The sequence below is a fragment of the Pseudorasbora parva genome, chromosome 14 (assembly GCF_024679245.1).
Source record: "Pseudorasbora parva isolate DD20220531a chromosome 14, ASM2467924v1, whole genome shotgun sequence".
Classification (NCBI taxonomy): Eukaryota; Metazoa; Chordata; class Actinopteri; order Cypriniformes; family Gobionidae; genus Pseudorasbora; species Pseudorasbora parva.
The window spans coordinates 15,058,650-15,084,460 of record NC_090185.1 but is presented as its reverse complement, the minus strand read 5'-3'; the positions used below and the strand labels follow the sequence as shown (position 1 = coordinate 15,084,460).

Here is a 25,811-nt window from a genome sequence, read left to right as displayed (position 1 = left end):
CCGAAACTAAAATGAGCATGGCCGCACAGAGTGCCCATTAACGGACGAACTGTCTTTCACGGTGTGTGTGCACTAGCGCATTTTCAGTTCATGCATATGAAAGCAAAACTTAAATAGGAATTCATTGAAACCACTCACTTTGTTTCTCGTCTTTATTAATGCCAGAGCGACCGTGTGCATGTTACTTTCAGTTAGATAGAATTAGTTATTTAAAAGCCCAGTCGGTGATAACGGTATTACCGTTGTTGTCACACAGCGATTTAACAGATGGGAAAATTTCCTCACGATCACATCCCTACTGTGATCCTATTTGGCACGCTTAATAGTCATGTAATCAGATACTGAGGAAATTATAGGAAGCCAGAAAAAAAGCTTAAATAACTAAAAAATTTAAATGCATCAAAATAATAAACTTATATTTGTTGTCTTTCTGCGACAATTACATCAGGGTTCACTTTTTAATGTCTCTATTGTTTTGTAGGCTTCTGAAAATTAAACCTTTCTTTTTTCTTTTTTTAGACCTGATGAAAGAGAACGAGGAGAGTGAGGCAGAGGAGAAACACCATGATGTCAAAACTGGTGGAAAATCTTTGAGTCTCCTTCATTTACTGAAAATAATAGGCAAAAAGTCTTTTCCCTGCTCTCAGTGTGGGAAAAGTTACACAGAAAAAGGAAGCCTGACGAGACACATGAAAATCCATACTGGAGAGAAACCACACACCTGTAAACAGTGTGGGAAGAGCTACAGAGAAAAAGGAAACCTTCAGGTTCACATGAGAATCCACACTGGGGAGAAGCCGTATACATGTGATCAGTGCGACAAGACTTTCGCACACATACAGAGTCTTAAACTTCATAGGAAAACCCACACTGGAGAGAAGCTACACATATGTAATCAATGCGGGAACAGTTATCTACAAAAAGGAGCCCTTAAGGATCACATGAGGATCCACACTGGAGAGAAACCATATCAGTGCGATCAGTGTGGGAAGAGGTTTGCAAAAAAAGGAACCCTTAAAGAACACATGAGGATCCATGCTGGATTGAAGCCACACATATGTGATCAATGTGGGAAGAGTTACAGAAAGGTATGCAATTTAAAATTGCATCTACGTTCTCATTCTGGTGAACGACCATTTTACTGTGATCAGTGCGGCAAAACATTTTTTAGGACCGATGCACTGAAGGACCACATGAAAGTTCATACACAGGAGAAGCCTCACGTGTGTTCTTTGTGTGGAAAGAGTTTTAATCACTTAGGTACTTTAAAATTACACCAGAAAAGGCATAATGGTGTCAGGAATCATGTGTGCTTTGATTGTGGAAAGACTTTTGTTAGAGGTAGTGACCTGAAGCTGCACCAGAGAATTCACACTGGAGAAAAACCTTACAAGTGTTCACACTGTGACAAGAGTTTCAGTCAGTCAGCACATCTGAAAAACCATGAGAGTATTCACACTAGAGGGAAAAACTTTACAAGTGTTCACACTGTGACGAGATTTGTTCACTCAGACTATTTAAAAATACACGAGAGGGTCCACACTGGAGAGAAGCCTGATGGGCCTTGAACACAGAAAATGGAAACGGCACCACTGCACTAAGAAATCCTTTAATTTCAATTGCTTGTGCCACGCAAGGACGGTTTGTTGCGCACCTTTGACGAGCTTGTGGGCACACCGCGGTCAAAGTTAAAAATATTTTAAACTTTTGCTGCTGCGTCTGTGACTATTACCTGCACGGCCAATAGAAACAATGCATTGGAACAAGCACGGAAAGCAAAATAGATGAACAGCTTGTAGTGTGCGTTTCTTTTGTGAGCCTGAATTCCCCAAACAAATTCCAGGTTCCCCTGGACCTGAAGATTTCATTCACCCACAGCTTCTTGCTTGTTGCTCTCTTTCTTCTTCTTACTAGCAGGGCTAGTGCTATTGTTCGCTTCTTAGCACGGGACAGATACATATTTGCTGCTGACCGAAAGGTGGAACAACAATCAAATAACTAGACATATAGAATTACCGCTTAACGTTTTGAAAACTCTGCCTACTTTGCTCTGGCCAGCAAAGCGCAAATCGCCTTGTATCTGAAGGGCTACGCTAAACCCAGCGGCCAGCGCAGCGTATTCTGCATCCTGTGTGAGAGCACCATTACCGTGTGAGACAGCGAAAAGACATGAAACTATGACACGACATTTCTCACACTCCGATTCACAAAAAATAAAGAGTAATGAAGAGAAACCACAGGGTGTTGTGTGCCTCAAAATATTAGTTTCTGTCAGTTTGAAACCGAACAAGTTAAGATGCCACTTAGGCTGCATTTACATTACATAATTCAAGTGACCCAATTCCAATTTTTTCCTCCCATGTGGAACAAATCGGATATGACCCACAAACTAGAGGTCTGGATTGCTACGGCTCTCCAGCGGGACCCGATCAGTTTTCTTGCGGTGCGTGAGTACATTTCCAAATCAAATACGGTAACCCTGGTGTACTTTGGACAGGAGTGAGCGGTCTGACAGTAGCCTGGCCGCTCCTGACACCCTTAACAAAAGCGTATACTAGCTTGAACCAACAATGGTGCCATCCACACAATTCCCAGTTTACTGCCCTGAGCGACCTGGCAATATATGTTCTTTGCATCCTATCCATGAGCGCACCTTCAAGACCTTCAGCCTTTGTGGTTGGATTTTGAACCTAGCAGGAGCAATGGATTCCAGAATTTTTCAGATCAGTTTCAGTGCTATAAATCTGAATAAATCAAATGCGCGCATTCGCTTCTGCCATGGATGGATCTGATATTCCCCTCAATGTGAGTCATATGGTACTGAAAAAGCGACGGCGGTCAATAACAACTCCCATAGTACATGACTGTTTTCAACAGCACAATGGAGAACGAAGACTCAACTTAGTTAAGTTATGCTTATTTTTAGCCTTTGTGGCAAAGAAGTATAAGCAAAATGCAGAGTTGTTACAGAAACAAAATTGTATTTGAAGAAAATCCAGGCATGATGGGAAGGGGGCAATTTTAAGCGATTTTGGTAACGTAAACTCAAAAACTTAAAAAGCAAGTACAAGGTGATCAAGACCAGAATAACAAGAGTAGTAATAGTTATATAACATTACCTATCAGTACTTCTACCTTGGGTTGTTTCGCCAAGTGTATAGAGTAAATACAAATATTGGATTTGGGTCACCATTAAAAGAAGATGTAAGCTGGTCGTCAACAAATTGAAATTGGGCATCAAGACTTGTAGTGTAAATGTAGCCTTAGAGACTTTACATCACAAAAACAAAGGCCAGTTTCAAGAGTGACAATGCAAGTAAATACAGCCGTTAACCCCTTAAATTATCATTCTATGTGTGTGTATGGAACTCCTAAAAAATCTCACAACGCACTCCCAGGAACCACTGCTTTAGGCATGGATTTTAGTGAGTGATTAAAATAAAGCTAGAATAAAGTTTGTGGATAGTTTAATTTGTTTCTGACTCTCTTGTTCCTACTAGAAATTAATTTAGTCACCATTGACAGAATGTTCGGACTTTCTGTGTTTTCACTGTTATACGATAGGGGGCGCTAAAACGTATCATCTGAAAGCGATAGCATATGCAAACAGTTGCATATGTAAAATAATGCAATTATCAAACTTTAAAAAGCATATTAATCAAAACTGCCTGTAGTTTTACCAAATGAAATTGACCCAGGACAAACTGCAGGACTGTGAAACTTTGGGGGTGTTAATGGAGTAATGACTCTGCAGTGAGGGACTAGTATCATTTACAGATGATAAGAAATAATATCCCTTCAATGGATAGTGTATTTAAACCATGCACCCAGAGCAAATCTGGTAAATCACTGGGTCCAGGGGTCCGTTCTTCGTACCTTGCTTAATACATCTGAGGTGTTTTGACAGATCCCAGATCTTCTGATCGAGATAACTGATCTCTGGATAATTTGGTTCTATAAACGAATTTGCAGATTTGATCACTCAAATGAATATCACAAATAAATCTCTCAATCAAGTGGCTGTTTCTATAGTATTTAACATTATATATATTTTTTCAAATACTTTTTTATATTATTTAAAATGATTATTGCCCCTGGTTCAGTAAGGAACTCTTGTAATAAAGTAAGTGGTATCAATACTCAAAGTGGTATCAACACTTGTTTTGTTTCAAAAAGTTGCAATCTAACCCTGTTTACATGAAATAAGCTGCTCCTTAGCCGGTTTAGCTGGCTAGCCAGATATGTTTAAGCTTAGTTTATGCCAATCCTGGGTTTTAGGTACCATTAAAGTGGTTTGGCTTTTAGCTGTGTTCATTGCCATAGTAAGAATTGAACATTTAAGCTCAGTAAGCTTCTTTTTAAATAGCTTTATTTATTAATTTTAAAGCTTATTTGAATGACTTTAATTAATAATACATTACATTAATTTAATATATAATAAAAACTTATATTAATAGCCTATATAAAGTCATAAAAATAAGCTTTAAATAAATAAATAAAGATATTATAAAATAAGCTTAATGAGCTTAAATGTTCAATTCTCTCTATATATCAACTAAACTAAATATCTTTTACATGCATTGCCATATATTTTTTCTTCAAGTTGTCCTCGTTCATTGACTGCTTGGTGTGTAAATTTGCTTAAATTCTTAATATGTTTCAATCATGTAATAATCTGCAGAATAGAGAAATTAATCTCATTGCTTCTCTTGCAAGAAGTGAATCTCTGTTCCACAGTCTCTGATTGGCTGTTCTGATGTGACCGCTAAATTCCTAGGATCAAAATCTGAGTTGACAGAGAATGCTAATGATCAGGACCCCTGATCGATGGTTTGATCAGGGTTGTGAGCCTTTGGGGTAGGGTCGTATTTGTTTTGGTGATATAAATATCAACAGCATTACCAAAAATCACTTAGCCTACTGCACCTTCAAGAGTATAGACGGCGATCTCCTCGCAGTGATGACATCACCACCACCAGTCCGCGCTCTAACTCTTTCGAGGAAGTCTTCTGAGGTGAGCTACTCACAGCTCTTCAAACATGACACAAACAAATTCAAATTCTGTGCGTTTTTTTAAGCAGCTGCCCATTTGAGGAACTGAGCGTTTGTGTGTGTGTGTGTGTGTGTGTGTGTGTGTGTGTGTGTGTGTGTGTGTGTGTGTGTGTGTGTGTGTGTATGTAAGCTAACTCGTTCTCACATGAACTTCGTGTATAAATGTGAAAGAATTACTATGGCTCACATCATCATATGTGATTAATAAAACGATAATCTATATTTAATGACAAAAGCTCCAGTTTTCACCTCATTTATTAGATCTCTTGTAAATTGTTACGCAAATAATTTAATGGGAACAAGACTGAGGCAAGTATGATCAGCATTTTTGAGATCTTAAAGAGACACCTCTTAAAGGTGCATATAACCGTTCTACAGAAACTTTTCTGTTACCCTGGAGGAAAGTAGTGATGGGTGCTTTGGAAACTGGTTTGTGAAGCTTGTTTACGTTTTCATGTTAGAATGGCTCCAATTATATCCATCTTTAAAACTCGGTTTACTTTGTGTGTGCTGAGGAATGTTTTATTGTGAAGTTGTGTTTATTTTGTATGTATACTTTTTTTGTTCTATGTATTATTAATATTATATTGCTGTTCTTGGTACAGCACTTTGGGCAAATGTATTAAATTGTGCTTTATAAATAAATGAAATCATAGAAGAGGATAAATGTAGACCTAAGTTCAGTTGTAAAAGTTAATTCTTTATGTGCGATATGTGTCATCTATGATATCGTAATTATTATTTTAACCATGTGAGAGTTTGTTGCTTTCACTGTGTGATGTAGAATATGCAGTTAAATATCCTCAAAATGATTAAAAGATACTTGCAGGCAGGGGACAATCCAACACTCTCCATTGATTTTGTATTGTGTAAAACAGTCGCCTTGTCATTTCTCACATGTAACAAAAAACAGAACAATGTTTATAAGCTGATATGACAAGGCGTACAGCAAACAAGCTAAAAAACACATAACTAAATGTAATTTTAATCCCTAAGTGTCATTGTCAAATAACGAAATGAAAGTTTTATATATTATATTTCCTGTCACTGATTAAGTTCCCCTCTAGTGGGTGTAGTTTTCAGTGTAATATAACATCGCACTCTGTCTCATTTGCCTGTATGTTTGTGTCCTTAAACCACTGCCGTCGCTCCCACCACACACTGTGTGTAGGGCACCAAGTGCTGAGGGGGGCACCACGAGAACGGTGCAGAGTGGCAGAGAGATGCGACAGAGTTGCGAAATTGCAGGCTTATTGCAGGATGTTATTTTAAATAGCACAGCATATTTTAAACTAATCGGTTAACCGGTTTCAACCGGCTAATGAGGCTTGGTGGTCGGTCAAGAAAATGTTTAGTTTTCGCCATCTCTAGTCTAAATGTATTTTTTTATAAACATATATAATCTGTGGAACACGTAGGACTATAAAATGTTTGCTCAATCATTGCATTTAGTCTGAGCATGTGTTCTTTGTCATTCAAATGTGTGTTTGCATGCCACTGTGCAGCCTGTTCACGCAGACATCATCAGCGCATTCACGTACGCTGTGCAGACAGAGCGAGAATGGCTGGCAAACAGTTACGTTCATTATTGTTGAACTTTCTCACCGGTGAATGACAATCCAATAACGTTGACTCTGGTCTCTGGCAGGGAGGATGAGATTGTATGCTTTCAATTCTCTGTAACTTGGGTGTCAAAATGATCTCCGAGCTTTGCAGTGGTGAATACAACTTGAGAAAGCATTCATGTCCAATTTACTGTAGAATACAATTTTTATGAAAACATTTGTTTGTATAATGGACCCTTTACATAAAGTAGGATGACGTGTTTCCAGTTGTCAACATCACAAAGTTTTTTTTATTTTTATAAAATGATAATTAACGCTGCTACGAGGGTGTTTCTAATACAGCAGCTGAGGGAGTGATGGCAAGTTTCACGTCTTTCTCTCTTCTGACTGCAGTAATCAGTCTCTTAATTTCACCCCATTTCTGGAAAATTGTGAGAATGCTATTGTTTAATTTATTTTGCTTTTAGAGCATTATATTTCCCCATTTACCATATAAGTACCTAACTATGATGCCTCATTTGTTCTGTGGCTACAACAATGCATTTCTGTGTAATAGTGGTTCTGCTATCAATGCCAGAGTAAAAATGAACTCTAGAAAACTGCTAAACTAGACTAAAATAACATCATAAACAATATGTAAAATATAATCCGAGAGGCTGCTCACTGCAGAGTAAATAGTTTTACATGTATTTACTTCAGCACTCCTCCTCTCCATTTCTCACTCGCAGCAGACTTAATGGTTGGAATGAAGGGGTTAAGCATTTTTAAACCTAAGCTGTCAACTTGGCATCATCTGAGAAGGAACATTTTCAGACCAGAAGTAACTTTTAAGATTTTGATTAAAGAATACGGGGACAAACTATTTTTTTTCGGTGTATTAACTTGCATAGATTAATTGTTCATCCTTAGACCTGTAATATGTGCTTACAAAGTAAATAGGATCCATTTTGATTTCAGGAGGACTTTAACCTTTTCTAACTTTTATTTTAGACCTGATGGAAGACAATGAGGAGAGTGAAGAACTGAGTGAAGCAGAGGAGATGCATCATATTAAAACTGGTGAAAAATCTTTGAGTCACTCACAAACTAAGAGTCATTTATTGAAAAGAAAAGCTAAAAAGTCTTTCACCTGCTCTCGGTGTGGGAAGGGTTACAAAGAAAAAGGAAGCCTGATGAGACACATGAAAATCCACACTGGAGAGAAACCACACACCTGTGATCAGTGCGGGAAGAGCTACAGAGAAAAAGGAAACCTTCAGGTTCACATGAGAATCCACACTGGGGAGAAGCCGCACACATGTGATCAGTGCGGCAAGAGTTTAGCATCCAAACTGAGTCTTAAACTTCACATGAGGATCCACACTGGAGAGCGGCCGTACACATGTGATCAATGTGGGAATAGTTTCACACAGAAAGGAATCCTTAACGAACACCTGAAAACCCACACTGGAGAGAGGCTGTACACATGTGATCAGTGTGGGAATAGTTTCACAAAAAAAGGATCCCTTAAAGAACACATGACTATCCACATTGGAGTGAAGCTGTTTGCCTGTGATCAGTGCGAGGAGACTTTCAGAAAGGCATGCACGCTTAAAATACACTTGCGTCGCCATTCTGGTGAACGACCATTTACCTGTGATCAGTGCAGTAAAACATCCTTCAGGGCAGATGCGCTGAAGGATCACACCAAAGTTCATACACAGGAGAAGCCTTACACGTGTTCTTTATGTGGGAAGAGTTTCAGTCAGTCGGGTACTTTAAAATTACACCAGAGAAGACACAGTGGTCTTAAGAATCATATGTGCTTTGATTGTGGGAAGACTTTTGTTCAGAGATGCTGAACTGAAGCTGCACCAGATAACTCACACTGGAGAAAAACCTTACAAGTGTTCACACTGTGAAAAGAGTTTCAGTCGGTCAGGAACTCTGAAAACACATGAGAAGATCCACAATGGAGAAAAACCTTACAAGTGTTCACAATGTGACAAGAGATTCAAAGGGTCAGGTTATATAAATATGCATAAGAGGATCCACACCAGAGTGAAGCCGTATCACTGCCCTCTGTGTGGGAAGAGCTTCACATTTTCATCTGGTTTACTCAGTCATAGAAAAAACAAATGTCTGGAATCAAACAAAAAAATCACCTAATAAAACTAAGCTATGAATCTATCTCTACTACATAAATCTGCCATGACCAGCCACGACATGCAACAGCACAATGAAACTTCATCTTCAAGACCGGCGGTTTCAAGTGTGAGATTCGGATCAACTCAAAGATGGAGTTTCTCCCAATTCAACAATATTGAACAAGTTTTATTTGCATAAAAAGAGTTTACTTCATGGTTTAAATCAAATCACCAAACTTTATGATTTTTGTATTTTGTTCAATTTATATTAAAGTTTCTTATAATAGTGAAGTGGGTCTTTTGGTCCATCACCTTATTATTATCCTTTTTTTATCCATGTTTAATCAGCATTTGGATCAGTGTGGATCAATATTACCTTTTATGCAGTTATTAAAATAAATGTAGAATACAGTATTAGCATGGTTTTTTTTTTGATTCTCTTGTTTCTACAAGAAATTATGTACAATATGCATCACTCTTAGTTTGTTAAAGGGGGGTGAAATGCTGTTTCATGCATACTGAGCTTTTTACACTGTTAAAGACTTGGATTCCCATCCTAAACATAGACAAAGTTTCAAAAACTAATGTTGGACGTTTGATGGAGTATTTCTGTGTCAAAAATACTCCTTCCGGTTTCTCACAAGTTTCGGAGAGTTTTTTTCGAGTATGGCTCGGCTTGACGTTAATAGAGCGGAAGGTCCTTGTATGGGCCGTACGGGCTCTTCTCCCGGTAGGGTGCGCACGCGACTAGAGCGAGAGAGGAAATGCACGCCCATAAACACTCGCTCAGCTGCAGATCTAGTCGTCCGTGAACACTTATGTCGTTATAGTCCGTGCCGTGCTCCACTTTAATTCTTATGAGTGACATTAAGCGACTTCAACGCTTCAGCACAGCATTCTGGGAAGGCAGCGCTGCATTTGAACCGATTTGAACGCAGAAATGACGGGAAGCTTGACAACATCGCTTCAGTCGCGTCGCAAAGTGGATTTCCACGGTCACTGCTGTCACAGGACATCATCAAATCATACCAAAGAAGTGTGTTTTTGATGGAGCGGTCCCAGCGATAAAGGTTCGGTCCTGCTTTGGAAGCAGCCGGTGAGTAAAACTGCTTCAAATGTCTGTGCTGTTGCTTATCGTCGCGTGAGTAAACATCAGTAAACGACACGATCGCGTGCTTCGTCATTCAAATGCGCTAACGGTTACTCCATTGTTGTTTTTTGTATAACGTTACACTAGTCTGACGTGCAAAACCGTTTTGCTTGCTACTGCTAAGGTTTAGTCGCATACAATAGTCCATAAACCGAATCATGTCCTCATAAACTGCGAGTAAACACACACAAATGTTGACAGGCCACTAAATACAGTACATACCACAGAGACGGACGTCCTGCTGTTGCTGTTTCTCCTGGATCATATCTGTATTAGCTTGAATCTGATCGATAGCCATGGGTTTCTCCACGCTTGAGGACGTCACCGCTTTGTGCGCACTTGTCATTCTTTATGACACGATACGCCTCCAGGCGCTCATTTTTTTACGGAAAGACTCGGTACAGCCGATATTACTTTTATAAATATAATAAAACTAAAGACTTTTCGGAGATATGAAGGATGCAATACTACTCTATAGGTACTCAAGATTGACATGAGATTGACTGAAACTGAGTGTTTCACCCCTCCTTTAACTCTTTCATGAAGGAAATAAATTAATTTTTTTATAGACTCATCGTTGAGCAGAAAGAGAGCAGCTGGAATTAAGACATGGCAGTTGAAATTACATCTAGTTCCACCTCTGTGAGTCTAATTAAATTAAATTAAAATTTATTTGTCCAGTGCTTTTCACAATACATATAGTTTCAGAACAGCTTTCCAGAAAATGCATGTCTATATTACAATTTAGCGTGAATGGTGGAGCGTCTGTTTGGTAATGATGAGTGATTTCGAAACCTTTGCAAATCTTTGTTTCCAATCAGTGGTTCAGAGTGTCTGAAACTGCCAAAGTCATGAGATTTCAGTGTACAAGGCTTTGCTATGTCATAACTGTTCCGAAACTTTCTTAAATTTCAGTGGTTCACCGCTAAATAAAATAACAATGTATACATTTTAACCGCAAATGCATATCTTGCACTAAAGTCCACAACTTCACACATTATGTAATCATGCTGCAAAGACCACGCATGACGCAGGTGGAAGGGTGAAAAACTCCATCTCACTGTCTCCAATTTCAAAATTATTTGACATTGTTGTTTTAACTGTTTTTGTAAAGGGTGTTTGCACATATTTGCTCTGGGTCAGTACTGCCGCCTAAATCACACGTGACCTTTTCAATGTGACTACGATGATCATCGTAGTCTACGATAATAATGCGTATCTACAATAATGCGAGGAGTTGTGCATCGCAGAGTTAGTGCAAGACAAACTTGTGGTTAAAAAGTATTTACTATAAGACCTTTATTCCTCTGCTGGGATCTTGTAGAGCCCTTTGAAGCTACATTGAAACTGAAATATGGGACTTGTTGTACCCGGTGAAGTCCACTATATGAAGAAAAATCCTGGAATGTTTTCCTCTTTTCGACATGAACATCTTGGATGGGGGTGAGTCCATTATCAGGAAGTGTGATTTCTGGAGTGAACTAATGGTCTCTAATGGCCCTGATTAGCTGAGCAAACCATGGGAAATCAAGCCCGGAAAATGTATTAAAAAACACTATACAGACACTTGATATTTAATCTTATTAGATGATTAGTTAATTGCCTTTGCCTTTTTATACATTCTATAAAACATTTGCAATGGTTTGTAAAAGCATTTTTATGCATGTTCTGACCAGCAGGGGTCACCAGCGTGTGATGTTTCGAATGTTTTGAAACAGTGAATCATTTAGCTAAGCAATTTACATTTACATTTATGCATTTAGCAGACGCTTTTATCCAAAGCGACTTACAACTCCGGAGAACAGGAAGGGATCCGTCAAGAAGAGGCAACGAAACACAAAAAGTGCCCCAAATACCAAGATTTGTATACTGCCCAGAGTAGCAAAAACCAGAAAAGGGAAGAAGAAAGGAGAAATAGAGGAGGAAGAGTTTTTTTTATTTTTTTATGTAAGATTAAGTGCTCATGGAAGAGAGGAGCTTTTACCTGTCTTTTGAATGAAGCGAGTGATTGAAAAAGTTCTAGAGAGGGATTTCATGCCTCTCTGTGATGGTACCACAAGCCTTCTCTCATTAGCTCAGCGAAGGCTTCTGGTGGGGGTGTAGACTCGTAGGAGTGAGTCGAAGTATGAGGGTGCTGAGCTTGTGGAAGATCCATAAGCAAGAGTCAGAGCTTTGAATTTGATCCGGGCAGCGAGTGGTAGTCAATGCAGAGAGATGAATAGAGGGTTGACGTGAGCCTCTATTCAAAATTTGTTTGTTTAACTTCACATCACTAGGTGTGGGACCTTCTATTTCCAGTCATGGCTTTGAATGAGGGAGGAAAACATTACAATGTTCCCGCCTTGGAGAAGAGCCAAATCTGTGGAAACATGTCCTATCTTGCAGGAAAACTGCAATAACAGCTGAAGTGATAGTTTAAAGCAAACTGGTTTATATATGTTAACTAGATGGAAGAACTCCATCTAGTAATATTTTTTGTGTAATTAGGGGTTTATTTTAAAAGCTATCAGGGACTAGATTGTTTTGGGTTTGAGAAAATAGTACATAGTAGAAAAAGGAAAGTGATTCAATAATAAAAGCTTAATAAAAGTTATTTTTTCTTTTATTTTGTTGCATTCCGTTTAATACAATTTTCATGAAATAATAAATGTTGAAATATGGTAAAATACAGAAATGCCGAGACATTTCTTTAAGGCAGTTGTAGCACAATCTCAAGTATCTTTCAGGTCTGGGCAAGTTTTTTAAGATTTGTAGGCAGTTCTTGCTCTGTTATGAAGCTGATACTGAATCTAATCTTTTGTAGATCATTGTAGGACAATAACTCCCAATAACGCAATGAAATAAAAAATACCTTTTACATTCTTCTTGAGTGTTTCTCAAGTGGTTTCATTTCCAGACACAGATTTTACATACACAATTGTTAATGATACTAAAGTGAAAGAAATAATACTAGAAATACCACTGCTACTGCTTTAAATAAACTTAAACAGGGTATATGCAGGAATCCTGAAGTTAATTTCAATACCTTTTTAAGACTTTTCAAAGACCTTCTCAAAATATTTTAGGACCTCATCGCACTTCAAGTTTTAATCGGCAACAAACCTTTGATAAACCGTTATAGTCGAATGTAGAATTCAAATCTCTATCGTAGGCCAATTTGTATCATTTATATTGCATATCCGTTTCGTGACGTATGAAGGGGCGAAACATTACCTAACTGCGCATTTTGCAAAATATGTGACGTCATCCGTAGAAGGCGCGCGCCAGGGATGGAAATAAACTTTTTTCAAAGTCTACCACTCAATGTTTTTACCAGCCACTTTTTTGTTTTTAACCGACACTGTGTAACTGCATGTGAAAATTAATACTACAAGCTCTACAATACTTAAGCAGTTTATTTAATCTCAAGTCTCAATGAAATACTGACATTTTCTCTTTCTCTCTTATACACACACAAAACATGAACTGATAAACATTTCATTAAATGAGTAGGGCTCTGTGCGCTCTTTTTTACTTGGATGTGGCATTTGGATGATTCGTGGACATTTATGGCTTCCAGTTTTACGTTTTTTAGTCCCAACAATAAAACTATTCATTTTGGCATCTTCTGAAGCGTGTTGACGTACCGAGCAGAACATTGTCAGTTGGGAAGCACTGAAATCAAAATTATTGGCCGAAACCAAAAAAAAGAAGAAACCAAAGCCGAAACACTGAAAGAAATTATGACAATTCTAAGTAGCATTGCATTTATGGCTAATGCTGTGACTGTGTAACTTTACTAAAAATCAAGGCATTACGATTGCATAAATTAATATTAAAGTTTCAAATAATAAATCAATTACAAATTATGCAAATATTTATTTAGCACATTGCAACAATGCACAGTATAAAATAAAATTCAAACTAAAATGTTTAACTTGACCTCACTTATGTGTACATTTAATAATAATGGACAGGTCTACTGGCCTGCAGAAAGGTACAGAAATTAAATAAAGTAATCAAATAACTGCATATTTAACTGTTTAAATGAGAGATTAATCCTTATTAAACTTACAAAAGCTATTCAATCAAGAGCATTGAGTGATGTCATTATCTTTTGTTTGACATTAAACAGACAGTAGTAACGGCTACTGCCCCTAATGGAAGGATAATATGCGTCGTCTTTCTCGACTGTGTATACTATACAGTTCACTTGAGGCATATACAGATTATGTCTGCTAGGATACTCATCAAGATGGACATGTTGATATAGTTCTTGTTTGAGTTTGTCCGTTCAAGCGCAAGACTTGAAAGAGAACTCAATGTTTGCACACTGAGACTCGCACGCTCTCGGATGATGCACAGAGACAGATCTTCTCAAGAGTCTTCATTCGCGTCTTCACACGGGGGATTACGGGGAAAGCGACTGGTCATATGCGAACATACGGCAGCACTCGCATGTGTTGATGAAAGTGTTCAAAGAGGTGAAACAGTATGCTCGGTAGGTGAAGCGAGGTTTGCTAATTTCCATCCCTGGCGCGCGCGCTCCGAGCCGATCTCAAAGTTCCCCGTTGTTTTTTTATACTTATGGGGATGAAAATAAATATATTCATGTATACTTTTTGGAGTCAAACTCTTTTGACAGAGCTTGAACAAAATGTAATACCTCATAAAATCGTGATTAAGACTTTTTAATACCTTTTAACACTTTTAACAAACTTTTAAGACCCTGCGGACACCCTGTTATAATAGACATTAAAGGTGCACTATGTATTTTTTCCGTCCGCCAGAGGACAGTAAGAGTAAAGTGTTTCTGCAGAATAAAACTGTAAACTGAAGGTAACGGAGATATGACGCCATTGACCGGCAACTCCCTCACACGTCCCGGTTCCTTGGTTAAAATAGCAATTTTCTCACGATTTACAAATAGTTGGAAACATTTGGGATATTGTAAGTACTGACCTTAACAAAATACATAACACTGGCCTAGTGGTTTTTGGATATTTTGCTTAACAAATGTTACATAGTGCACCTTTAAATAGGCTGAATGTGATTCTATATTGGTTTCTAAATTCATGTATTTTCCAAACCACTTGTCCGATGTAAGGTTTTCTCCCAAACTAGTTCACTTACAGTATCTATGATTACAGTGAGCTTCGTAACTGTGGCAAGCAGTCGAGGCCGAGGGCCGTGAGAGAACAGGGTGAGGCCAGTGGCGTGAGAGATAATGAGCACCAGCTGCGTGCCGCACCAGTCTTGTAATCTCACAAAGGATTCTAGGCCTTGTCCTCTCTCGTCATTTGCGGTTGTCGCTCCTCCTTTTATGCCTCCGAAGCTCCTCCGTGAGATTATGAGGCCGGTGCGGTGCACAGCTGGTGCTCATCATCTCTCACGCCACCGGCCTCGATATATTCTCTAATGGCCCTCGGCTTTGACTGCTTGTCACAGTAACAATTTTCATGCAGCATTGCGATAAGAATGATTTATTGTAAAATATTAAGTAATTTTGCTCCTTAGCTCATAACACTTGAGTACACTATATCAGCTTGTTTGTGGTATTCCTGTAAGAAAACACAAAAGTAAAATCAGGAACAGTGTTAATGAACAGCTACACAGATGCAAAACTTGTGAAAGTCAGACATTTTTCAGAGAAAAGCAAATTGCAGACATAAAATCCATCACAAAAGGTGGTCTATGATTAATAAAGTTGAAAGCAAGATGTTCTGCTCCCAAACTGTCACGACGATCTTAAACTTGACTCTAGAAAACCAAACAAGATGTTCATCCATCCTTTTAAATCTTACACAGTGCCACTTTTGATTACAGAGTGTGTGAATCTACTTTGATGCACTCTTCTGTGTGACAAAATTGCAGAAGTTCAGAACATGACTGTTTCGATGGCTCGTTTTCAATGAATGGCCGTTTTATACCGGAGAGGAAGTTCTGAAAGGGACATTATGCCCAACAATGGTATCTCCTATTAAATCATAATCAAAATCACTGAACGAGATGGCTCATGCATCTGTCCAAACTGACCAAACCGTACATACATGTAAGTTATAGAAAAAACGGGAGCAGAACATCTCGCAATTGAGATGTCTATGAAAAATGAACCAAGTCTTCATGCATCTCAATCTGGAACATATATGACATGATCAGCACACACAGATGTGTGATCACGCACAGATCATGCAAGTATGCACACTACAAACGTTCACAAATCACAAGATTTTAGACATGATACAGTAAAGCAGCAAAGACAATAGCAATAAAATATAAACAGCGAATGGAACTAAAAACTGTTTGTGCAACATCACTAAAGTAAGCCACTGGGAAATTTACAGATTTGCAAAAACATGTTGACTTAAAACAAATGTATTTGTGAAAATACATATATGGGCCTTGTATCTTACAGGTAGAACAGGTTTCTTAACTATTAACTGACAAACTGCCATCTTTTCAGTCTGTTGCTACAGAATTATTTGTTATACTAATATTGTTAGACTTGGATTTGTAAAGATGTGTGCACCTGTAATAGGTACACCTAAAAGAGCCAAACCCTGTCAAAGGGTTCATAGAAGTTCATCGAAGATTTTTAACTCCAACCGTTACAGTGTGCCAGTCGTATAATGCATGTGTATGAGATCTATGAGTAAAAAAAAAACTTTAAAAAAAAACACACATACGAATCCATATTAAACCCCTGGTGACAACACATTGATCTCTTAAGACACAACACGATCAGTATTTATATAATTTTTTATACCTCGAATGCATCTATGTCCAACAGCCATCCTCCCGCGATCACTTCCGTCAAGTGAGGTCAAAATACATGATATGGCATTGAGATAATCATGAGAGATTACTTCCGCCGCTTGTATCTGATTGAGAGATACACCATATTATGTACATACCTCACTCGACAGGAAGTGATGGTACGCGGTGAAGGCTGTTGGACATAGATTGCATTTGAGGTAAAAAAATAAAAATAAAAATAATATATATATATATATATATATATATATATATATATATATATATATAACCTACTGTGCGGTTTCTCTCACACACTGATCATTTCATGTCTTAAGACATCAATGTATCGTCACGAGCCACAGGATTTAATATGGATTTGTATGGATAAGTTGTTTTTACTCTTATAGTTCTCAAACTCTAAAATGTTCCCATTGACATGCATTATACAACCAGAACACTCCAACGGATGGAGTTCAAAATCTTCATTGGTGTTCTACTGAAGAAACAAACACACCTACATCTTGAATGCCCTGGGGGTAAGCAGATAAACGTCACATTTTCATTTTTGGTTGAACTATCTCTTTACGTAGAAAGGGGTGTGTGCATGCTTTTGATACAGATGGCGTCTTTATGAATCAGATTATATCCAAAATCATCTATAATTCATCTTAAAGTGCTCCTAACATTGTACACACTACATGCTACTTTCATGTAGTGTGTATCTGTGTAACATAGGTCTAAGTGAATGAAAACATCCGGCAAAGTTTTAAAATGTGAAAGTGCACCTTATATAAAGTTATTGTCTCTTTAATGTAAGGGTTGATTGAGTCAATTAAACAAGTAATTTTTTTAACGAGTCCCAAGCCGTTTTGTTGTGACGTCAGGCCGAAACATTAGCATAATTCCTGCCCACTTATTGCTTGCGCATTGTGTAGGTATCTGGCTAACTGATGTTATTACTGTCTTACTGAAATACTACTTTAATTCAGATGTGTGCTGAACTATTACTTAAAACTGCGACTATTAATGCAGATTGTCTGTGATTTAAAGGTAAAGTAAAGATAAAGGATGGACTAAGATTTGTTGCGCAAATGTAACATCAGTTATTCATACAGTTTCTGCATGTGCACCAGAGACACACACACACACACACACACACACACACACACACACACACACACACACACACACACACACACACACACTAGAAACATCTCATGATGTACCTCAAACGTAGTAGCATCACTGAGACGAGTCGGCTAAATAACTAGTTCTTCATGTTTCATCATCGGTTCGGACTCGCACTGGGATATGATGTAAAATCGATGTCATTGTTACTGTCTTTACAGTTTGTACAGTCACTGAGGCTCTAGGAAGCCTCTGGACTAGGTATGGGGGATATGGAATTGATCACAACTAGGGCTGTGCAATAAAATTATCAAAATATCGAAATGTATATATTTTGCAATATGCATATTGCAACGACACACAATATCCGAATGATCAATAGGCTACTTCAGTGTTGTGAAACGTGTACATTTTAGGTTGACACATATAGCAGAGAACAGACTGGGCTCATGACTGTTACTAATGTGACTTGCTTGACGTTAAAAGAGTTATTATATGCAATAACTTATGAAAAAAAACCTCCTTACAATCTCGCGCTGTCTGACACACACACACACACCGAAACATTTATATTAAAATTATATCATCAGATTTTGCTAAAAGTGACTGCTGGTCACTTTCAGAAGTTATAGCGATGCTTTATTTTCCCAGAAAGAATGTGAAACACATAAATAATATCATTCTCAGTTTTTAAATATTTGTAAAAAATATATAATTTAAATAGATTTTACACACTAATAGCAATATCGTATTGCATATCGAATATCGCATTTTTCTTCCATATCGCACAGCCCTAATCAAAATATTGCCTGGTATTTATTGCGATAGCGATATCAATGATGATAAATTTAGTACCATGCCCTGTGAACAGCGTTATGCCCGGGAACAAATGCCGGGTCGCATTATCGGTGTATTTTCCGGAATCGCAGTGTGAAAGGGGCTCAATAGGGGCACTTTAACATAGAGCAGAATCTTTGCTTCGATAAGAACTAAGCAAGCACAGACAGGCACAGAGATTTCATATCTGAATGATCAGTCAGTCCACTGGGGCTGAGATTTCTACAGGCAGGCGGGGAGACACAACGCACACAGCAACATTGTATCTTACCGTATTGTGCAAATGACGTGCACAGAATGTTGTTGTAGCATAATGTATTTCTTCAGTTTCAACTGTTTTAACAATAATTAACAATAAACTGTAAAAAATATTAAAGAACCTGAAATGGTGTAGGGCTGGGCGGTATGACAACATATATCGTTACCACGGTATGAAATGTCTATTGTTAGAGATTTTGATATATAATGTATATCACAATATGTAAAATTATAGCACAGTTGAGGCTCTTTGCTTGTTATGATACAGACTATCAGTGTTATTAGTATCTAATTTCACACATAGTTTGTTTCTGTATTGATTCTATATACAAATTCTGATACAATGTAAAGCTCTTGGCTCTTATGCTGCTTGTTTGTTGACGTTGTACATGCAGAATGTTGCTGTTGGTCGGTGTTGTACAAAGTTGAACATTCTTCAACTCTCTGCGACCGGTAAAAAAACGCAGAATGTTTCAGCACTCGAGCGTGAAATACTCGCTCAGTGCCTCGTTACGTTCATGGCGTTCTAAAAGTGCGGCACTCCTATTGAAAACAACTGACTACGCCAGCCAGCCACGTGAAAAAATGCTTTGATGGACACACGGCTTTAAAGTGACAGCAGCCTAATAAACCTACACTCTGCTGTGTGTGAATCAAACAAACAAAAGTAAAAATAACTTACTGCTCATGCCTAAATAACTTTTGAATTCATACAGTGAAGACTATGCAATATTTTATTTTTTACATTTGATTAACACATTTCTGTATCAATTCTAACAAGTTGAATAAACCTATTGTACCTGAAAAAAATGTTTTGTTTAATTCATATTTTTAGTTATATTGAATTGTCTTATTGTTTGTATTTTTCTTCTTTTTCTTATTTTTAATAATAGAATAATGGAAATTAGACTATATTGTGATATATATCGTTATCGTGAAATAAAACGTATCATAACGTAAAATATGAATTTGGTCATATCGCCCACCCCTAAAATGATGACACACAAAAAACTAATTTCAACTGCAGGAATACTTGCCTTGCGATGTTGTTTCACAACATTTATGGTTCTTGGTGTAACATAATAACACAATCCCTCCTGCGATTATGACCAGCAACAACAATACACCAAATATCACTGGTATCATATAGGAACGGTGACTCTGTTCTGTAATAAACAAACAGAAAACAGTACATAGTATACATTAGTCTGGCTTCAACCTGAGACACAAGACAGCAGATCAGGGAGATAAATTAATCTAATACCGTTTAAAAGTTAAAATCACAACTGAGACATTCCTAAAATTATGAACTATTTAGCTTGTCATAACGCTGACATACCTTTGGTCAGAGTTTTAACACCAGGTGTTTAAAGTAATGTTGGCCCTAATAGTCTTAAACAAAAGACACAGCTTATGAAAATACTCAAATATACTGGTATTGTGTTGCAGTTAAAGCTCACAATAATAAACCTACAAAATATTCCAATCAATACAGGTCAATAGAAAGTAATCAGCACTGCCGTACCTTCACATGTGTGACAGAGTCGAGTGTTGTCCAGATGTGTGGTGTGGTTTCTGATGGGATTGTTGAGCACACAGCTGTAGGTGTTTTTATCCTGATATTCCACCTCCAGAGGTAGAGAGAGACTGATGCTGAGATCAGACACACTGATGCTGGACAATAAACTGTTTCCTTTGAACCAGGAGAGAGTCACATGACTCACATTCACAGCTGAACACACCAGTGAACATCTGGGCACTAATGATCTTGATGATGATGATGAACAGTTTGAAGAGTTACTGGAAATTACAGGAATGGGGAGAGACGCTGGAAAACATGAAAGAAATGTTCTTCCATGAGATAAAGAACATGTGGGTTTTATCTCAGTATTATTTTTATTATTATCAATAACAAAAATAACACAATATAAATGTTTTGTAAGGCTAATCAAGAAGAAACAAAAAATGTAAATGCAAGGCTGATAAAAGAAGAAGAAATCCCTGCATCTAAACTAACCAACTGTAAGGCTGGAAAAAGCTAGTAGATGCTGGAAATGTCTAATCGCTCTGAGAAAACAAAGGAAATTAGCATCTGAACTCATTCATACAGTTAGCGTCTCTGTCCGAGACGACATCACACTGAGTGAGCCATCTATGAATGACTCTAATTTACATGCCTTTCCTTTCACATGAAACTTCCCCCAAACTCCTGCTCCCCCAAACTTGAGATCACCTGAAATGCACCAGAAATCTCTTTGTTACAATATCAATCCTCACGATAGAGTATTATATGTGTTTGATATCATTTAAAATGTCTCAGTGCGACTGGTACAAATATCTCTACTCCACAAAGGGAAAACTAGAACATCATAAACGTTTTAAGAGTTTAAAGATATCTTTCCTTGGTGTATGGTGGGTGTGGCTTTCAGCCATCTGGCCTTTGCATCAATACAAGTCTTGATCAATGCAAATTCCCATTGTGAACTTGTGTTTACATTTGAAAGAGTTTCTACATTTGTTTCTGGGTATTTAAGGAAATGTTGCAAAGAGCTCAGGGCTTGACACTTTAAACCGGTCAGCCCGTAATGCTGGATGTCTCAAGATAGCCAGCATTATGTAGTTTTCAGAAGTCAGGTATACATTTCATTCTTTACTTCAGAGTATTTGATGTTATATATGGATTACCTTTGAATTGACTATGTAATTGGCTTTATACATTTACCTGACTGTAAAATAAATTGTTACACTTTGATTGATTCTGACTTGCTCTGGAATTATTCAGGTTGGGTATAATTTCAACAAAGGGTTAAACGGAATAATTAAATGTGTACGTAAACTATTAAAAATGAATGACCAAATAAACAATTGGCATTCTAACCCAAATTCTAAATTATCATTAAATGGAGTCAGATAACGAGGAATTGGAATAAAATCCCCTTTTCCTGCTGAAAAGACGAACGCGCAGCGAACTTCACCCGCCGATCGTTAGCCTCCATTGGGACGATTTGGGCGGCCTTACACAACTGACAGATGATTTGAACAGCTATTTTGCATATGATTTATTATTTATAATTTCAACAATTTGTAGCTCATTTCGGCAGGGCATTTGAATTATAATTTGAATTATATAAGTATTATTCAGCACACTGAGTTCAGCCTAGAATTAAAAATAATAATAATAATTAGCAATTATATAGCATTTGTGAAATGATTCATATAGTTTACTCACCGTAGGCCACAACATTGAATTTCTTCACTGAGGTTTTTCCACTGTTGATGACGGTCAGTTTATAAAGTCCAGTGTGTTCAGATCTGATGTTTCTGATGGTCAGAGATCCAGTTTGATTGTCCATCTGGAGTCTGTCTCTGAATATCTCATCATTACTGACAGATATATACTCAGTGTTTATTTGCTCCCTTTTAATGATTTCAGCAATAAGAGTCTCTTGAGGTCCAAACCCCCACAGTATCTGATAATTTCTCTGAGCTTGAACATCAGTGTTTAGAGTGACAGGATCTCCCTCAGTCACTGACACTGACTGAGCTTCATCTGCCTTAACACCAAACACACCTAAACACATTCAAACAAAGGAATATTCTTTGTCATATCAAACACACAAATAAATAAATAATTTTAAAAAAATACCATTATTTATGTGAAAAAGTTAATAACTGTATTTTATTGAAAAAATATTTTAGTAAGTCTTGGATATGTTTTCTAAGCTGTCATATGCTCGGTCATGTAGCAAAGTTCCCCACCTATGGGGCATGTTACCACATTTCTCTTCCACATTTTCGGGGTAAATCAAGAAAAAAAGCATACACTGTGTTAATGAAACAAAACTACATCAGGGTTGCCAACTCTCACGCATCTGGCGTGAGACTCACGCTTTCAGGCTCTGTGTCACGCTCTCACTCCGCCCAACTCAATCTCACGCCAAATTGCCAAAATGCTTTTGATATTAAACAAAACATAAGCTTTAATTTTTTTAAAATGTGTTTTAATGAAATTCAAACAATAAACAGCGTTTTGGCGCTAATGTGACATAATGTTAAAGCCAGAGGCGTTGAAAGCGGAGTTGCATGCTTTCGTCTCCCTGCGGCGCGCGCTGGTCACGTGGCCCATGAGCGCTCAATACTTCTAGCGCTGTGCCAATGCATTTAAATGGCTTAAGCGGATACACAACAGTTTCACCATATAGATGTTTGCTGCAAGTTTTGGTAAACAGTACAGCATAGTGTTAGTGTGTATTGATTATTAAGTCAGCCATATTTACAGGATCGTTTTATTATGGAGAGTGATAGAGATGCAACATTGTTAACATTAATGCTATTCTTGTATTTAGCCCTCAGGTAGCCTATTCCTTACTAATTGGTCACACTCATACTCATTAAATTATATTTATTGAATATTTTGAGGAGATCTTTTGGTAACAAATACTATTTGTGCAACAATTATTGTCAATAAATGACTACTTAAAATATTTTTCTTCTAATATTTATATTACAATTAGTGTAGTAATTAATGTTAAAATAGAGAATTCCAATTCAAAGAGGCAAATTAGAGTCATTTTGTGGCTAAAAAATATTAATGTTTATTTGTAATGCCATTAGGTGCCTTATGGCTCTTTAATAAATATACATGTATCTAATCTAGTTGCTCAAAAATATATTGCAGTCTTTGCATTCTAATAAATATTTAGATATGATGATCAAACACTAGATTTCTTTAAATGTGAAATTTCAAAACTTGAATAACTTGCATCCTAATCTTTTTAATGAATAATGATACTTATATAAGCACTCACAACAAGTGAATATTAAGGAATGGCACATATAATTTGACCCAAGAAATGTTTAAACTAGTGCTAAAACAAACATATTTTTTCTTATTATGTACAGTATATATACTAGATATAAACTGATACTGAATCAAGATCAAAAGCATTACACCCCCCCCCCCCCCCCCCCACACACACACACACACACACACACACACAAAATCTCACTCCAACCTGAACTTAAAAGTTGGCAACCTTGCTACATAATTGTAGACATGTGGGAAATTAATGTGGAAAAAATGAATTCTCTGAACCCCAAGTGGATTTACACAAACTGAGAAAGACAAAAGGCGTCATTGTGCCCGCGCTCCCACATTTTTCTACATTTATTTGGCAGTTCCAGTCGTAACCGAATGAAATCCGACTTACCATATTTTGTGATCAGAATGCATAGACAGTTAAAAATAGTGTTTAAAATCATATTCCTCATAAGATGTCCGCAAGATTTCTGATAAATAATGTCTTCATAGCGCTGTGTAGAACATGTTTTTTGAAAGTAAACGAAGACCTCTCCGTCTCACAGTGAACTGATGAACCTTTGTTTGTGCTGCTCAGAGGAAGAGATGACGACACCACTGACTGCAGCGCTTCATGCTATGGAGTTTATTATTTAAATTATTTGTGAAAGTTAATTGTTCTTTATTATTTAGAACTTATTTTAGAACTGTTTCATTTTAATGTGTTGAAAAAATTACATGTGTTGAAAAAGCACCTTTGCGCAATATCACGAGTAAATAAATAATACAGTCACTAATTTAGAAACCTATTCAAACTCTGAAATGGACTGTTCCATTAATGTTGTTTTTTATGCAGAAATAGCGACGGTGGCAACTTAGCTTGTTGTTGTTGTTTTATTGCAATCTTTTGCAATAAAAAAAAACTTGGTTCTGGGGACTTTAAAAATATGCAAGATCAACAATATGGATATTAAAATGTATATATTGGCCTCAGTCAATGAAAACCCGTTCACACTTTGTACAGATTTTTTGACACATTGGGTTCTGGTAGGCCACTATTTCCTGTAGAACAACATGCAAAACAATAATGTGTTTAACCTATAATTTACAGTTTGTGATTGGTGCTAATATCATGGTTCCATGGGTTAGGCATGACCACTGCATACAAATATGGAAAATTATCATGATGTTTATTCAATAAAAAAAAAAAATATATAATTTAATTAAAAGGAGGAATAGGCCCTGTCCTAAATGGCACACTCTGACCCTGTCCCAAATGGCACACTTTAAAGTGTGGACTCATAGGTAGACTAGGAGGGGTTAGTGTGTCATTTGGGAAAGGAGCACTTTCGGTCTTGTGGACTCACAATGGCTACCGTGTACGTGTCCGGTAAGTCCATTAGACCGTAGGGTGTCCCATTTGTCATTTTATGTTTCAGAAGAGTGTTAAAGAAAGTGTGGACTCATAGGAAGACTGCAAGTGTTTAGGGGGAGATCTTGGCTGAGCACGTAATGAATGTTTAACATCATTCATGTATTTTGCATGAGGACATTGATACTGACCTGAAAATCTTAAATTACACTGAAATACAGAAAAGAAGAGAAAGAGATTTAAAAATGTTAAATAAAAATAACACATTTACTTATTTTTTTTTACTCATGTCATGTGGAGGCCATGCAAACAATAGCATGAGAACAGAAGTGGCCCACTGAGCAAATGCAGAAAAACCAACCACACACATCCCATAATAGAGCAGCTCTCATTTAACTGATGTGCATTTACCAAAAACAAAACAAAACCACATCGGTTCAGTGCATGTGTAGACCCCATAGCCTGTAAACCAGACCACAGCGGCTCTCGCTCTGACTCAGAAACGGAGTGTGTCACGGTGCATGATGACCCTCATGCAGAGGCCTTGCGTGTTCACTGTAACTGCAGAAAAACTATGTAAAATCACCTTTTTCCCCTGTGTTTATTCTTATATCTCAAAGAAAGCACCTGTTTCTCCAGGTTTATGTACAGGCAATGAATTTTAAATGGGATGTGGGAACGGTTGAAAAGATACTGAGATAAGTCATTACTTTTGGGAACATTCAAATTTCATTCAACCCTGGAGAAATCTTTTGTCAAAAAAACATATCAGAAATTTGCTTAAAAATGA

General features: G+C 37.4%; 2 protein-coding genes and 1 pseudogene across 2 annotated transcripts; 2 read left to right on the top strand and 1 right to left on the bottom strand.

Annotated features, from left to right (window-relative positions):
- Window positions 1–524: 524 nt before the first annotated feature.
- LOC137039744 (gastrula zinc finger protein XlCGF49.1-like) lies at window positions 525–1,063 on the top strand. Its single transcript, XM_067415020.1, has 2 exons — window positions 525–984; window positions 1,050–1,063. The coding sequence occupies exons 1-2, from the start codon at window positions 525–527 to the stop codon at window positions 1,061–1,063; spliced, it is 474 nt and encodes a 157-aa protein (XP_067271121.1).
- LOC137040155 (gastrula zinc finger protein XlCGF57.1-like) lies at window positions 926–9,124 on the top strand (annotated as a pseudogene).
- Window positions 9,125–19,796: 10,672 nt separating this feature from the next.
- LOC137040167 (CD48 antigen-like) lies at window positions 19,797–24,206 on the bottom strand. Its single transcript, XM_067415603.1, has 4 exons — window positions 24,062–24,206; window positions 22,081–22,422; window positions 20,377–20,679; window positions 19,797–19,948 (listed from the first exon to the last, which is right to left on the bottom strand). The coding sequence occupies exons 1-4, from the start codon at window positions 24,120–24,122 to the stop codon at window positions 19,869–19,871; spliced, it is 786 nt and encodes a 261-aa protein (XP_067271704.1). The 5' UTR covers window positions 24,123–24,206; the 3' UTR covers window positions 19,797–19,868.
- Window positions 24,207–25,811: the final 1,605 nt, after the last annotated feature.